Source organism: Oncorhynchus tshawytscha, linkage group LG33, assembly GCF_018296145.1.
Source record: "Oncorhynchus tshawytscha isolate Ot180627B linkage group LG33, Otsh_v2.0, whole genome shotgun sequence".
Classification (NCBI taxonomy): Eukaryota; Metazoa; Chordata; class Actinopteri; order Salmoniformes; family Salmonidae; genus Oncorhynchus; species Oncorhynchus tshawytscha.
The window spans coordinates 40,827,215-40,845,172 of NC_056461.1; the positions used below are offsets into that span (position 1 = coordinate 40,827,215).

Here is a 17,958-nt window from a genome sequence, read left to right on the forward strand (position 1 = left end):
TCTACCGGAATACACAGCTGATTCACACACTAAGGATTAGACAGCTGTGTGTGTGTGTGTGTGTGTGTGTGTGTGTGTGTGTGTGTGTGTGTGTGTGTGTGTGTGTGTGTGTGTGTGTCGTAGCGTGCTGTATTTGTGACTGACTCAGCACCAACATCAGTGGTGAATATTCAACAAGATCTCACGGCATGGACTCTACAAGGTGTCTAAAGCATTCCACAGGGATACTGGTCCATGTCGACTCCAATGCTTCCCACAGTTGCGTCAAGTTGGCTGGTGGACCACTTTGGGTGGTGGACCATTCTTGATACACACAGGAAACTGTTGAGTGTGGAAAACCCCCAGCAGTGTTACAGTTCTTGACACAAACCGGTGCGCCTGGTACCGACTACCATACCCAGTTTGACACGCCTACTCCCGCTCCGGCGCTCGACATCGCCAGTTTACTCATTATGACGCACACCTGTCTCCATCGTTACGCGCACCTGGACTCCATCACCTTCCTGATTACCTCCCCTATATCTGTCACTCCTTTTGTTTCTTGTCCCAGGTGTTATTGACTCAGGTGTCTGTGTTAAGACTCCACTACTATGTTGTCTCGTTCCATGTCTGTTGGTTTTATTAAAACGTACCACCTGATTCTCCACTCTCAGGGTCTTCGTTACACCGTTGAAATGCCCTTACAATCTTTTGTCTTGCTCATTCTCCATCTGAATGGCACACATACAGAAGCCATGTCTCATCTGGAGCGACTTGGCTAGCATATTTCTCTCCTGTATTGATGTCTATTACAAATAGTGTTGTGTTTTTAATGTAGTTCTCATAAAATAAACTGTTGGTGTCTTATTGCTGACACTGAATCAGAATCATAACTGCTGTTTTATGTATATGGGGAGGTGTGACTGTGTGTTAGTGTGTATGTGTCAGGTAGGGTACATGGGGGAGGTGTGACTGTGTGTTAGTGTGTATGTGTCAGGTAAGGTACATGGGGAGGTGTGACTGTGTGTTAGTGTGTATGTGTCAGGTAGGGTACATGGGGGAGGTGTGACTGTGTGTTAGTGTGTATGTGTCAGGTAGGGTACATGGGGGAGGTGTGACTGTGTGTTAGTGTGTATGTGTCAGGTAGGGTACATGGGGGAGGTGTGACTGTGTGTTAGTGTGTATGTGTTTCTATTTTTTGTTTGGTCAGGGTGTGATGTGGCTGGGTATTCTATGTTGTATGTCTAGGTGTTGTGTTTCTATGTTTAGGCCTGGTATAGTTCCCAATCAGAGGCAGCTGGTTATCGTTCTCTCTGATTGAGAACCATACTTAGGCAGCCTGTTTTCCCGTCTATTCGGAGCCCCCTGCAAGGGTCCCCAGTCCGAGGTCGGCGGCGAGGGTCGCCGCTTCAAAGGCGCCACTTAAGTGGGTCAAGACTATGGCGGAGTGGGGTCCACGTCCACCTCCAGAGCCGCCACCGCGGACAGATGTCCACCCAGACCCTCCCCTATAGGTTCAGGTTTTGCGGCCGGAGTCCGCACCTTTGGGGGGTGTACTGTCACGCCCTGACCGTAGATTGCTTTGTATGTTTCCATTTTTTGTTTGGTCAGGGTGTGATGTGGCTGGGTATTCTGTTTTATGTCTAGGTGTTGTGTTTCTATGTTTAGGCCTGGTATAGTTCCCAATCAGAGGCAGCTGGTTATCGATGTCTCTGATTGAAAACCATACTTAGGCAGCCTGTTTTCCCCCTATGGGTGTGGGTAGTTGTTTTCTGTTGTGTGTCTGCACCAGACAGAACTGTTTCTGTCGTTCGCGTTGTTATTTTTGTGATTTCAGTGTTCATTAAATAAATATGGACACATACCACGCTGCACCTTGGTCCTCTTCTTCCAACAGCCGTTACACCTACACACACTCTGAAGCGTTTTGTGTTTGTGCACGAGCGTGCACACGTTGTGTGTTTTTTTTATATTTCACAGGTATTGTTCATAACTCACACAACCATTCTGTCTGCCTAGTAACTCACAGAACCACTCTGTCAGCCTAGTAACTCACACAACCACTCTGTTAGCCTAGTAACTCACACAACCTCTCTGTCAGCCTAGTAACTCACACAACCACTCTGTTAGCCTAGTAACTCACACAACCTCTCTGTCAGCCTAGTAACTCACAGAACCACTCTGTCAACCTAGTAACTCACAGAACCTCTCTGTCAGCCTAGTAACTCACACAACCACTCTGTCAGCCTAGTAACTCACAGAACCTCTCTGTCAGCCTAGTAACTCACAGAACCACTCTGTCAGCCTAGTAACTCACACAACCACTCTGTCAGCCTAGTAACTCACAGAACCACTCTGTCAGCCTAGTAACTCACAGAACCACTCTGTCAGCCTAGTAGCTCACACAACCACTCTGTCAGCCTAGTAACTCACACAACCACTGGGGGGTTGAACAAGACTGTGTGTGTCTGTGTGATAAATACATTTTTGAAACCATTAAACTGTAGTAATTCTCTCTATCCCTGACAGGCTCCTAATGGACAACAACCACTGGGGGGGTTGAACAAGACTGTGTGTGTCTGTTTGAAACCATTAAACTGTAGTAATTCTCTCTATCCCTGACAGGCTCCTAATGGACAACAACCACTGGGAGGTTGAACAAGACTGTGTGTGTCTGTGTGATAAATACATTTTTGAAACCATTAAACTGTAGTAATTCTCTCTATCCCTGACAGGCTCCTAATGGACAACAACCACTGGGGGGTTGAACAAGACTGTGTGTGTCTGTTTGAAACCATTAAACTGTAGTAATTCTCTCTATCCCTGACAGGCTCCTAATGGACAACAACCACTGGGAGGTTGAACAAGACTGTGTGTGTCTGTGTGATAAATACATTTTTGAAACCATTAAACTATAGTAATTCTCTCTGTCCCTGACAGGCTCCTAATGGACAACAAGATCACAACTCTTCCTGAAAACACTTTTCAGTCTCTAGTGGTTCTAGAAGAACTGTGAGTGGAACCCTAACTGAACAATGACAACTATTACTAGAACCCTAAATGAACAATGACAACTATTAGCAGAACCCTAACTGAACAATGACAACTATTACTAGAACCCTAACTGAACAATGACAACTATTACGAGAACCCTAAATGAACAATGACAGATATTAGCAGAACCCTAACTGAACAATGACAACTATTACTAGAACCCTAACTGAACAATGACAACTATTAGCAGAAACCTAACTGAACAATGACAACTATTAGCAGAACCCTAACTGAACAATGACAACTATTAGCAGAACCCTAACTGAACAATGACAACTATTACTAGAACCCTAACTGAAAAATGACAACTATTAGCAGAACCCTAACTGAACAATGACAACTATTAGTAGAACCCTAACTGAACAATGACAACTATTACTAGAACCCTAACTGAACAATGAAAACTATTAGCAGAACCCTAACTGAACAATGACAACTATTAGCAGAACCTGTCATTCTGTCTACCTGTCATTCTGTCTACCTGTCATTCTGTCTACCTGTCATTCTGTCTACCTGTCATTCTTTCTACCTGTCATTCTTTCTACCTGTCATTCTTTCTACCTGTCATTCTGTCTACCTGTCATTCTTTCTACCTGTCATTCTGTCTACCTGTCATTCTGTGTACCTGTTATTCTTTCTACCTGTCATTTTGTCATTCATTCTACCTGTCACCTGTCATTCTGTCTACCTGTCATTCCTTCTACCTGTCTACCTGTCATTCTTTCTACCTGTCATTCTTTCTACCTGTCACCTGTCATTCTGTCTACCTGTCATTCTGTCTACCTGTCATTCTTTCTACCTGTCTACCTGTCATTCTTTCTACCTGTCTACCTGTCATTCTGTCTACCTGTCATTCTTTCTACCTGTCACCTGTCATTCTGTCTACCTGTCATTCTGTCTACCTGTCATTCTTTCTACCTGTCACCTGTCATTCTGTCTACCTGTCATTCTGTCTACCTGTCATTCTGTGTACCTGTCATTATGTCTACCTGTCATTCATTCTCCCTGTCTACCTGTCACCTGTCATTCTGTCTACCTGTTATTCTGTCTACCTGTCATTCCTTCTACCTGTCTACCTGTCATTCTTTCTACCTGTCATTCTTTCTACCTGTCACCTGTCATTCTGTCTACCTGTCAATCTGTCTACCTGTCATTCTTTCTACCTGTCTACCTGTCATTCTGTCTACCTGTCATTCTTTCTACCTGTCACCTGTCATTCTGTCTACCTGTCATTCTGTGTACCTGTCATTATGTCTACCTGTCATTCATTCTCCCTGTCTACCTGTCACCTGTCATTCTGTCTACCTGTCATTCTGTCTATCTGTCATTCTGTGTACCTGTCTATCTGTCACCTGTCTACCTGTCATTCTTTCTACCTGTCATTCTTTCTACCTGTCATTCTGTCTACCTGTCATTCTTTCTACCTGTCTACCTGTCATTCTGTCTACCTGTCATTCTGTCTACCTGTCTACCTGTCATTCTGTGTACCTGTCATTCTGTCTACCTGTCATTCTGTCTACCTGTCTACCTGTCATTCTGTGTACCTGTCATTCTTTCTACCTGTCTACCTGTCATTCTGTCTACCTGTTATTCTGTCTACCTGTCATTCATTCTCCCTGTCTACCTGTCACCTGTCATTCTGTCTACCTGTCATTCTTTCTACCTGTCATTCTGTCTACCTGTCATTCTTTCTACCTGTCTACCTGTCATTCTGTCTACCTGTTATTCTTTCTACCTGTCTACCTGTCATTCTGTGTACATGTTATTCTGTCTACCTGTCATTCTGTGTACCTGTCATGCTGTCTACCTGTCTACCTATCATTATGTCTACTTGTCTATCTGTCATTCTGTCTACTTGTCTTCCTGACATTCTCTTTCTGTCCCTCTCTCCTTCCCTCCTCTCTCCCCCTACTGCTCTCGCTCCCCCCTCTCTCCCCTCTCTCCTTCCCCCTCTCTCTCCCCTCCTGCTCTCGTTCCCCCCTCTCTCCCTCTCTCCTTCCCTTCTGTCACCTGTCTACCTGTCATTCTTTCTACCTGCCATTCTTTCTACCTGTCATTCTGTCTACCTGTCATTCTTTCTACCTGTCATTCTGTCTACCTGTCATTCTGTCTACCTGTCATTCTGTCTACCTGTCATTCTTTCTACCTGTCTACCTGTCATTCTGTCGACCTGTCATTCTGTCTACCTGTCATTCTGTGTACCTGTCATTCTTTCTACCCATCTACCTGTCATTCTTTCTACCTGTCTACCTGTCATTCTGTGTACCTGTCATTCTCTGTACCTGTCATTCTGTCTACCGGTCATTCTGTCTACCTGTCATTCTGTCTACCTGTCATTCTGTGTACCTGTCATTCTGTGTACCGGTCATTCTGTCTACCGGTCATTCTGTCTACCTGTCATTCTGTCTACCGGTCATTCTGTCTACCTGTCATTCTTTCTACCCGTCTACCTGTCATTCTGTGTACCTGTCATTCTGTCTACCTGTCATTCTGTCTACCTGTCATTCTGTCTACCTGTCATTCTTTCTACCCACCTACCTGTCATTCTTTCTACCCGTCTACCTGTCATTCTTTCTACCTGTCTACCTGTCATTCTGTGTACCTGTCATTCTGTGTACCTGTCATTCTGTGTACATGGCATGCTGTCTACCTGTCTACCTATCATTATGTCTACTTGTCTATCTGTCATTCTGTCTACTTGTCTTCCTGACATTCTCTTTCTCTCCCTCTCTCCTTCCCCTCTCTCCCCCTCCTGCTCTCGCTCCCTCTCTCCCTTCCCCCTCTCCTTCCCCCCCTCTCTCCCCTCCTGGTCTCGTTCCCCCCCCCCTCTCTCCCTCTCTCCTTCCCACTCTCCTTCCCCCTCTCTGCCCTCCTGCTCTTGCTCTCCCTCTCTCTCCCTCTCTCCTTACCCCCTTCTTTCCCCTCCTGCTCTTGCTCCCCCTCTCTCCCTCTCTCCTTCCCCCCTCTCTCCCCTCCTGCTCTCACTCCTCCTCTCTCTCCCTCTATCCTCCCCCCCTCTCTCCCCTCCTGCTCTCGCTCCACTCCTCTCTCTCCCTCTCTCCTTCCCCCTCTCCTTCCACCCTCTCTGCCCTCCTGCTCTCGCTCTCCCTCTCTCTCCTTCTCTCCTTCCCCCTCTCCTTCCACCCTATCTGCCCTCCTGCTCTCCCCTCTCTCTCCCTCTCTCCTTACACCCCCTCTCTCCCCTTCTGCTCTCACTCCCCCTCCCTCTCTCGCCCCTCCTGCTCTCGCTCCCCCACCTCCCTCTCTTTTTTCTCTCCCTCTGTTTTCAGAGACCTGTCAGACAACCGGATTACTGAGCTCCCCAACAACACCTTTAAGAGCCTAAAGTCTCTCGTCAAACTGTGAGTCACACAACACCGTTCCCAAAATGAACCTGATTACGGCCATAACATATGATAAAAATGATTGAAGATATTACAAATATATACTGTTAATTACGTCAATTTAACAGCTGTTAGTTACCTCAGTTTAACAGCTTTAAGAGCTTTTAAAGTCTCTCCTCATTCTGTGAGTCTCACAACACAGGACTGTTTATGTCTGCTTCTCCTCTAACCCTGGAAACGTGGCTTTACATCTGACCAACATGGCTTAATAAAAGATGACAAATGATGTTCTACTGACTGTTAAAAGATGTTAGTCTCAGAATACCTGCCTGCCTGTCCATCCGCCTGTCAGACAGATCACTTCTTTACTTATTGTCACAGGAACATATCCCATAATCCTCTGTTCCACATCCACCCGGGTCACTTTGATCACCTGACCCAGCTCCAGTCCCTGTGAGTAGTACACATACAGCCTACCAGTACCATACACTAACAGTACCTACGAAATACCTACCACTACCTATCAGTACTGTATGCTATCAGTACCTACCAGTACTTACCACTACCTACCAGTATCTACCTGTACCTACCAGTATCTATCAGTACATACCAGTACTTATGACTACCTACCAGTATCTACCAGTACTTACCACTACCGTCCAGTATCTACCAGTACCTACCAGTATCTATCAGTACATACCAGTACTTATCACTACCTACCAGTATCTACCACTACCTTCCAGTATCTTCCAGTATCTACCAGTACCTACCAGTACCTACCAGTATCGAACAGTACCTACCAGTACCTATCTGTAACTACAAGTATCTACCAGTACCTAACAGTACTTACAAGTATCTATCAGTACTTACCAGTATCTACCAGTACTTACCAGTACCTAACAGTACCTACCAGTACTTACCAGTATCTATCAGTACTTACCAGTACCTACCAGTACTTACCAGTATCTATCAGTACTTACCAGTACCCACCAGTACTTACCAGTACCTACCAGTACTTACCAGTACCTACCAGTACTTACCAGTATCTACCAGTACTTACCAGTACTTACCAGTATCTATCAGTACTTACCAGTATCTATCAGTACTTACCAGTACCTATCAGTACTTACCAGTACCTATCAGTACTTACCAGTACCTATCAGTACTTACCAATATCTATCAGTACTTACCAGTACTTACCAGTACATACCAGTACTTACCAGTACCTACCAGTATCATACACTATAGGAAGATACATGTTGACTATCTATGGTAAATACATCTAATCAAGTTAATAAACTATGTGATGTCTTGTTTTTAGAGGTCTGGAGGGTATTGAGATTCCAGACATCCAGACGAAGATGTTTGTACCCATGGGAAACCTCTCACACATGTATGTACATACTGTATAACATTCTATACTATATGTCCTGTTCATCACATTCTATACTATATGTCCTGTTTATCACATTCTATACTATATGTCCTGTATATCACATTCTATACTATATGTCCTGTTTATCACATTCTATACTATATGTTCATCACATTCTATACTATATGTTCATCACATTCTATACTATATGTCCTGTTTATCACATTCTATACTATATGTCCTGTATATCACATTCTATACTATATGTCCTGTATATCACATTCTATACTATTTATCACATTCTATACTAAATGTCCTGTATATCACATTCTATACTATATGTCCTGTATATCACATTCTATACTATATGTACTGTATATCACATTCTATACTATATGTCCTGTATATCACATTCTATACTATATGTCCTGTATATCACATTCTATACTATATGTCCTGTTTATCACATTCTATACTATATGTCCTGTATATCACATTCTATACTATATGTCCTGTATATCACATTCTATACTATTTATCACATTCTATACTATATGTCCTGTTCATCACATTCTATACTATATGTCCTGTTTATCATATTCTATACTATATGTCCTGTACATCACATTCTATACTATATGTCTTGTATATTACATTCTATACTATATGTTCTATATATCACATTCTATACTATATGTTATATATATCACATTCTATATTATGTCCTGTATATCACATTCCATGCTATATGTCCTGTTCATCACATTCTATAGTATATGTCCTGTTCATCACATTCTATACTATATGTCCTGTTCATCACATTCTATACTATATGTCCTGTTCATCACATTCTATACTATATGTCCTGTTCATCACATTCTATACTATATGTCGTGTTTATCACATTCTATACTATATGTCCTGTATATCACATTCTATACTATATGTCGTGTTTATCACATTCTATACTATATGTCCTGTATTTCACATTCTATACTATATGTCCTGTATTTCACATTCTATACTATATGTCCTGTATATCACATTCTATACTATACGTCCTGTATATCACATTCTATACTATATGTCCTGTATTTCACATTCTATACTATATGTCCTGTATATCACATTCTATACTATATGTCCTGTATATCACATTCTATACTATATGTCCTGTTTATCACATTCTATACTATATGTTCATCACATTCTATACTATATGTACTGTATATCACATTCTATACTATATGTCCTGTTCATCACATTCTATACTATATGTCCTGTATATCACATTCTATACTATTTATCACATTCTATACTAAATGTCCTGTATATCACATTCTACACTATATGTTCATCACATTCTATACTATATGTCCTGTATATCACATTCTATACTATATGTCCTGTTCATCACATTCTATACTATATGTCCTGTATATCACATTCTATACTATATATCCTGTTTATCACATTCTATACTATATGTCCTGTTTATCACATTCTATACTATATGTCCTGTATATCACATTCTATACTATATGTCCTGTTCATCACATTCTATACTATATGTCCTGTTTATCATATTCTATACTATATGTCCTGTTCATCGCATTCTATACTATATGTCCTGTTCATCACATTCTATACTATATGTCCTGTTCATCACATTCTATACTACATGTCCTGTTCATTACATTCTATACTATATGTCCTGTTTATCACATTCTATACTATATGTCCTGTTTATCACATTCTATACTATATATCCTGTTTATCACATTCTATACTATATGTCCTGTTTATCACATTCTATACTATATGTCCTGTTTATCACATTCTATACTATATGTCCTGTTTATCACATTCTATACTATATGTCCTGTATATCACATTCTATACTATATGTTCATCGCATTCTATATGATATGTCCTGTTCATCACATTCTATACTATATGTCCTGTTTATCATATTCTATACTATATGTCCTGTACATCACATTCTATACTATATGTCTTGTATATTACATTCTATACTATATGTTATATATATCACATTCTATATTATGTCCTGTATATCACATTCTATGCTATATGTCCTGTTCATCACATTCTATACTATATGTCGTGTTTATCACATTCTATACTATATGTCCTGTATTTCACATTCTATACTATATGTCCTGTATATCACATTCTATACTATATGTACTGTATATCACATTCTATACTATATGTCCTGTTTATCACATTCTATACTATATGTTCATCACATTCTATACTATATGTACTGTTATCACATTCTATACTATTTATCACATTCTATACTATATGTCCTGTTTATCACATTCTATACTATATGTTCATCATATTCTATACTATATGTCCTGTTCATCACATTCTATACTATATGTCCTGTTTATCACATTCTATACTACATGTCCTGTATATCACATTCTATACTATATGTCCTGTTTATCACATTCTATACTATATGTCCTGTATATCACATTCTATACTATATATCCTGTTTATCCCATTCTATACTATATGTCCTGTACATGACATTCTATACTATATTTCATCACATTCTATACTAAATGTCCTGTATATCACATTCTATGCTATATGTCCTGTTCATCACATTCTATATGATATGTCCTGTTCATCACATTCTATACTATATGTCCTGTTTATCACATTCTATACTATATGTCCTGTTTATCACATTCTATACTATATGTTCATCACATTCTATACTATATGTACTGTTATCACATTCTATACTATTTATCACATTCTATACTATATGTCCTGTTTATCACATTCTATACTATATGTTCATCATATTCTATACTATATGTCCTGTTCATCACATTCTATACTATATGTCCTGTTTATCACATTCTATACTACATGTCCTGTATATCACATTCTATACTATATGTCCTGTTTATCACATTCTATACTATATGTCCTGTATATCACATTCTATACTATATATCCTGTTTATCCCATTCTATACTATATGTCCTGTACATGACATTCTATACTATATTTCATCACATTCTATACTAAATGTCCTGTATATCACATTCTATGCTATATGTCCTGTTCATCACATTCTATATGATATGTCCTGTTCATCACATTCTATACTATATGTTCTGTATATCACATTCTATACTATATGTCCTGTATATCACATTCTATACTATATGTCCTGTACATGACATTCTATACTATATTTCATCACATTCTATACTAAATGTCCTGTTCATCACATTCTATACTAAATGTCCTGTATATCACATTCTATACTATATGTCCTGTTCATCACATTCTATACTATATGCCCTGTATATCACATTCTATACTATATGCCCTGTATATCACATTCTATACTATATGCCCTGTATATCACATTCTATACTATATGCCCTGTATATCACATTCTATACTATATGCCCTGTATATCACATTCTATACTATATATCCTGTTCATCACATTCTATAATATATGTCCTGTTTTTCACATTCTATACTATATGTCCTGTTTATCACATTCTATACTATATGTCCTGTATATCACATTCTATAATATATGTCCTCTTTATCACATTCTATACTATATGTCCTGTTTATCACATTCTATACTATATGTCCTGTTTATCACATTCTATACTATATGTTCATCGCATTCTATATGATATGTCCTGTTCATCACATTCTATACTATATGTCCTGTTTATCATATTCTATACTATATGTCCTGTTTATCACATTCTATACTATATGTTCTATATATCACATTCTATACTATATATCCTGTTTATCACATTATATACTATATGTCCTGTTTATCCCATTCTATACTATATGTCCTGTTTATCACATTCTATACTATATGTTCATCACATTCTATACTATATGTTCTGTTCATCACATTCTATACTATATGTCCTGTATATCACATTCTATACTATATGTCCTGTATATCACATTCTATACTATATATCCTGTTTATCACATTCTATACTATATCTTCATCGCATTCTATATGATATGTCCTGTATATCACATTCTATACTATATGTCCTGTATATCACATTCTATACTATATGTCCTGTTTATCACATTCTATACTATATGTCCTGTTTATCACATTCTATACTATATGTCCTGTATATCACATTCTATACTATATGTCCTGTTCATCACATTCTATACTATATGTCCTGTTTATCATATTCTATACTATATGTCCTGTTCATCGCATTCTATACTATATGTCCTGTTCATCACATTCTATACTATATGTCCTGTTCATCACATTCTATACTACATGTCCTGTTCATTACATTCTATACTATATGTCCTGTTTATCACATTCTATACTATATGTCCTGTTTATCACATTCTATACTATATATCCTGTTTATCACATTCTATACTATATGTCCTGTTTATCACATTCTATACTATATGTCCTGTTTATCACATTCTATACTATATGTCCTGTTTATCACATTCTATACTATATGTCCTGTATATCACATTCTATACTATATGTTCATCGCATTCTATATGATATGTCCTGTTCATCACATTCTATACTATATGTCCTGTTTATCATATTCTATACTATATGTCCTGTACATCACATTCTATACTATATGTCTTGTATATTACATTCTATACTATATGTTATATATATCACATTCTATATTATGTCCTGTATATCACATTCTATGCTATATGTCCTGTTCATCACATTCTATACTATATGTCGTGTTTATCACATTCTATACTATATGTCCTGTATTTCACATTCTATACTATATGTCCTGTATATCACATTCTATACTATATGTACTGTATATCACATTCTATACTATATGTCCTGTTTATCACATTCTATACTATATGTTCATCACATTCTATACTATATGTACTGTTATCACATTCTATACTATTTATCACATTCTATACTATATGTCCTGTTTATCACATTCTATACTATATGTTCATCATATTCTATACTATATGTCCTGTTCATCACATTCTATACTATATGTCCTGTTTATCACATTCTATACTACATGTCCTGTATATCACATTCTATACTATATGTCCTGTTTATCACATTCTATACTATATGTCCTGTATATCACATTCTATACTATATATCCTGTTTATCCCATTCTATACTATATGTCCTGTACATGACATTCTATACTATATTTCATCACATTCTATACTAAATGTCCTGTATATCACATTCTATGCTATATGTCCTGTTCATCACATTCTATATGATATGTCCTGTTCATCACATTCTATACTATATGTCCTGTTTATCACATTCTATACTATATGTCCTGTTTATCACATTCTATACTATATGTTCATCACATTCTATACTATATGTACTGTTATCACATTCTATACTATTTATCACATTCTATACTATATGTCCTGTTTATCACATTCTATACTATATGTTCATCATATTCTATACTATATGTCCTGTTCATCACATTCTATACTATATGTCCTGTTTATCACATTCTATACTACATGTCCTGTATATCACATTCTATACTATATGTCCTGTTTATCACATTCTATACTATATGTCCTGTATATCACATTCTATACTATATATCCTGTTTATCCCATTCTATACTATATGTCCTGTACATGACATTCTATACTATATTTCATCACATTCTATACTAAATGTCCTGTATATCACATTCTATGCTATATGTCCTGTTCATCACATTCTATATGATATGTCCTGTTCATCACATTCTATACTATATGTTCTGTATATCACATTCTATACTATATGTCCTGTATATCACATTCTATACTATATGTCCTGTACATGACATTCTATACTATATTTCATCACATTCTATACTAAATGTCCTGTTCATCACATTCTATACTAAATGTCCTGTATATCACATTCTATACTATATGTCCTGTTCATCACATTCTATACTATATGCCCTGTATATCACATTCTATACTATATGCCCTGTATATCACATTCTATACTATATGCCCTGTATATCACATTCTATACTATATGCCCTGTATATCACATTCTATACTATATGCCCTGTATATCACATTCTATACTATATATCCTGTTCATCACATTCTATAATATATGTCCTGTTTTTCACATTCTATACTATATGTCCTGTTTATCACATTCTATACTATATGTCCTGTATATCACATTCTATAATATATGTCCTCTTTATCACATTCTATACTATATGTCCTGTTTATCACATTCTATACTATATGTCCTGTTTATCACATTCTATACTATATGTTCATCGCATTCTATATGATATGTCCTGTTCATCACATTCTATACTATATGTCCTGTTTATCATATTCTATACTATATGTCCTGTTTATCACATTCTATACTATATGTTCTATATATCACATTCTATACTATATATCCTGTTTATCACATTATATACTATATGTCCTGTTTATCCCATTCTATACTATATGTCCTGTTTATCACATTCTATACTATATGTTCATCACATTCTATACTATATGTTCTGTTCATCACATTCTATACTATATGTCCTGTATATCACATTCTATACTATATGTCCTGTATATCACATTCTATACTATATATCCTGTTTATCACATTCTATACTATATCTTCATCGCATTCTATATGATATGTCCTGTTCATCACATTCTATACTATATGTCCTGTATATCACAGTCTATACTATATGTCCTGTTTATCACATTCTATACTATATGTCCTGTTATCACATTCTATACTATTTATCACATTCTATACTAAATGTCCTGTATATCACATTCTATACTATATGTCCTGTATATCACATTCTATACTATATGTCCTGTTTATCACATTCTATACTATATGTCCTGTTTATCACAGTCTATACTATATGTTCATCACATTCTATACTATTTATCACATTCTATACTATATGTCCTGTATATCACATTCTATACTATATGTCCTGTATATCACATTTTATACTATATGTCCTGTACATGACATTCTATACTATATTTCATCACATTCTATACTAAATGTCCTGTATATCACATACTATACTATATGTCCTGTATATCACATTCTATACTATATGTCCTGTATATCACATTCTATACTATATGTCCTGTATATCACATTCTATACTATATGTCCTGTATATCACATTCTATACTATATGTCCTGTACATGACATTCTATACTATATTTCATCACATTCTATACTATATGTCCTGTATATCACATTCTATACTATATGTCCTGTTCATCACATTCTATACAATATGTCCTGTTTATCACATTCTATACTATATGTTCATCACATTCTATACTATATGTCCTGTTCATCACATTCTATACTATATGTCCTGTATATCACATTCTATACTATATGCCCTGTATATCACATTCTATACTATATGTCCTGTATATCACATTCTATAATATATGTCCTCTTTATCACATTCTATACTATATGTCCTGTTTATCACATTCTATACTATATGTCCTGTATATATCACATTCTATAATATATGTCCTCTTTATCACATTCTATACTATATGTCCTGTATATCACATTCTATACTATATGTTCATCACCTTCTATACTATATGTCCTGTTTATCACATTCTATACTATATGTCCTGTTTATCACATTCTATACTATATGTCCTGTATATCACATTCTATACTATATGTTCATCGCATTCTATATGATATGTCCTGTTCATCACATTCTATACTATATGTCCTGTTTATCATATTCTATACTATATGTCCTGTACATCACATTCTATACTATATGTCTTGTATATTACATTCTATACTATATGTTCTATATATCACATTCTATACTATATGTTATATATATCACATTCTATATTATGTCCTGTATATCACATTCTATGCTATATGTCCTGTTCATCACATTCTATACTATATGTCCTGTTCATCACATTCTATACTATATGTCCTGTTCATCACATTCTATACTATATGTCGTGTTTATCACATTCTATACTATATGTCCTGTATTTCACATTCTATACTATATGTCCTGTATATCACATTCTATACTATATGTCCTGTATATCACATTCTATACTATACGTCCTGTATATCACATTCTATACTATATGTCCTGTATTTCACATTCTATACTATATGTCCTGTATATCACATTCTATACTATATGTCCTGTATATCACATTCTATACTATATGTCCTGTTTATCACATTCTATACTATATGTTCATCACATTCTATACTATATGTACTGTATATCACATTCTATACTATATGTCCTGTTCATCACATTCTATACTATATGTCCTGTATATCACATTCTATACTATTTATCACATTCTATACTAAATGTCCTGTATATCACATTCTACACTATATGTTCATCACATTCTATACTATATGTCCTGTATATCACATTCTATACTATATGTCCTGTTCATCACATTCTATACTATATGTCCTGTATATCACATTCTATACTATATATCCTGTTTATCACATTCTATACTATATGTCCTGTTTATCACATTCTATACTATATGTCCTGTATATCACATTCTATACTATATGTCCTGTTCATCACATTCTATACTATATGTCCTGTTTATCATATTCTATACTATATGTCCTGTTCATCGCATTCTATACTATATGTCCTGTTCATCACATTCTATACTATATGTCCTGTTCATCACATTCTATACTACATGTCCTGTTCATTACATTCTATACTATATGTCCTGTTTATCACATTCTATACTATATGTCCTGTTTATCACATTCTATACTATATATCCTGTTTATCACATTCTATACTATATGTCCTGTTTATCACATTCTATACTATATGTCCTGTTTATCACATTCTATACTATATGTCCTGTTTATCACATTCTATACTATATGTCCTGTATATCACATTCTATACTATATGTTCATCGCATTCTATATGATATGTCCTGTTCATCACATTCTATACTATATGTCCTGTTTATCATATTCTATACTATATGTCCTGTACATCACATTCTATACTATATGTCTTGTATATTACATTCTATACTATATGTTATATATATCACATTCTATATTATGTCCTGTATATCACATTCTATGCTATATGTCCTGTTCATCACATTCTATACTATATGTCGTGTTTATCACATTCTATACTATATGTCCTGTATTTCACATTCTATACTATATGTCCTGTATATCACATTCTATACTATATGTACTGTATATCACATTCTATACTATATGTCCTGTTTATCACATTCTATACTATATGTTCATCACATTCTATACTATATGTACTGTTATCACATTCTATACTATTTATCACATTCTATACTATATGTTCATCATATTCTATACTATATGTCCTGTTCATCACATTCTATACTATATGTCCTGTTTATCACATTCTATACTACATGTCCTGTATATCACATTCTATACTATATGTCCTGTTTATCACATTCTATACTATATGTCCTGTATATCACATTCTATACTATATATCCTGTTTATCCCATTCTATACTATATGTCCTGTACATGACATTCTATACTATATTTCATCACATTCTATACTAAATGTCCTGTATATCACATTCTATGCTATATGTCCTGTTCATCACATTCTATATGATATGTCCTGTTCATCACATTCTATACTATATGTTCTGTATATCACATTCTATACTATATGTCCTGTATATCACATTCTATACTATATGTCCTGTACATGACATTCTATACTATATTTCATCACATTCTATACTAAATGTCCTGTTCATCACATTCTATACTAAATGTCCTGTATATCACATTCTATACTATATGTCCTGTTCATCACATTCTATACTATATGCCCTGTATATCACATTCTATACTATATGCCCTGTATATCACATTCTATACTATATGCCCTGTATATCACATTCTATACTATATGCCCTGTATATCACATTCTATACTATATGCCCTGTATATCACATTCTATACTATATATCCTGTTCATCACATTCTATAATATATGTCCTGTTTTTCACATTCTATACTATATGTCCTGTTTATCACATTCTATACTATAT

The 17,958-nt window shown here is 35.8% G+C and overlaps 1 protein-coding gene across 1 annotated transcript in view; it reads left to right on the forward strand.

Annotated features, from left to right (window-relative positions):
* Positions 1-17,958, forward strand: part of LOC112230707 (relaxin receptor 2-like) — a 206,495-nt gene that overhangs the window by 130,100 nt on the left and 58,437 nt on the right. The window contains exons 11-14 of the mRNA XM_042311509.1: positions 2,920-2,991; positions 6,324-6,395; positions 6,759-6,830; positions 7,699-7,770. Of these exons, the coding sequence (XP_042167443.1) occupies positions 2,920-2,991; positions 6,324-6,395; positions 6,759-6,830; positions 7,699-7,770 (288 nt within the window). The remainder of the gene's footprint in view (positions 1-2,919; positions 2,992-6,323; positions 6,396-6,758; positions 6,831-7,698; positions 7,771-17,958) is intronic.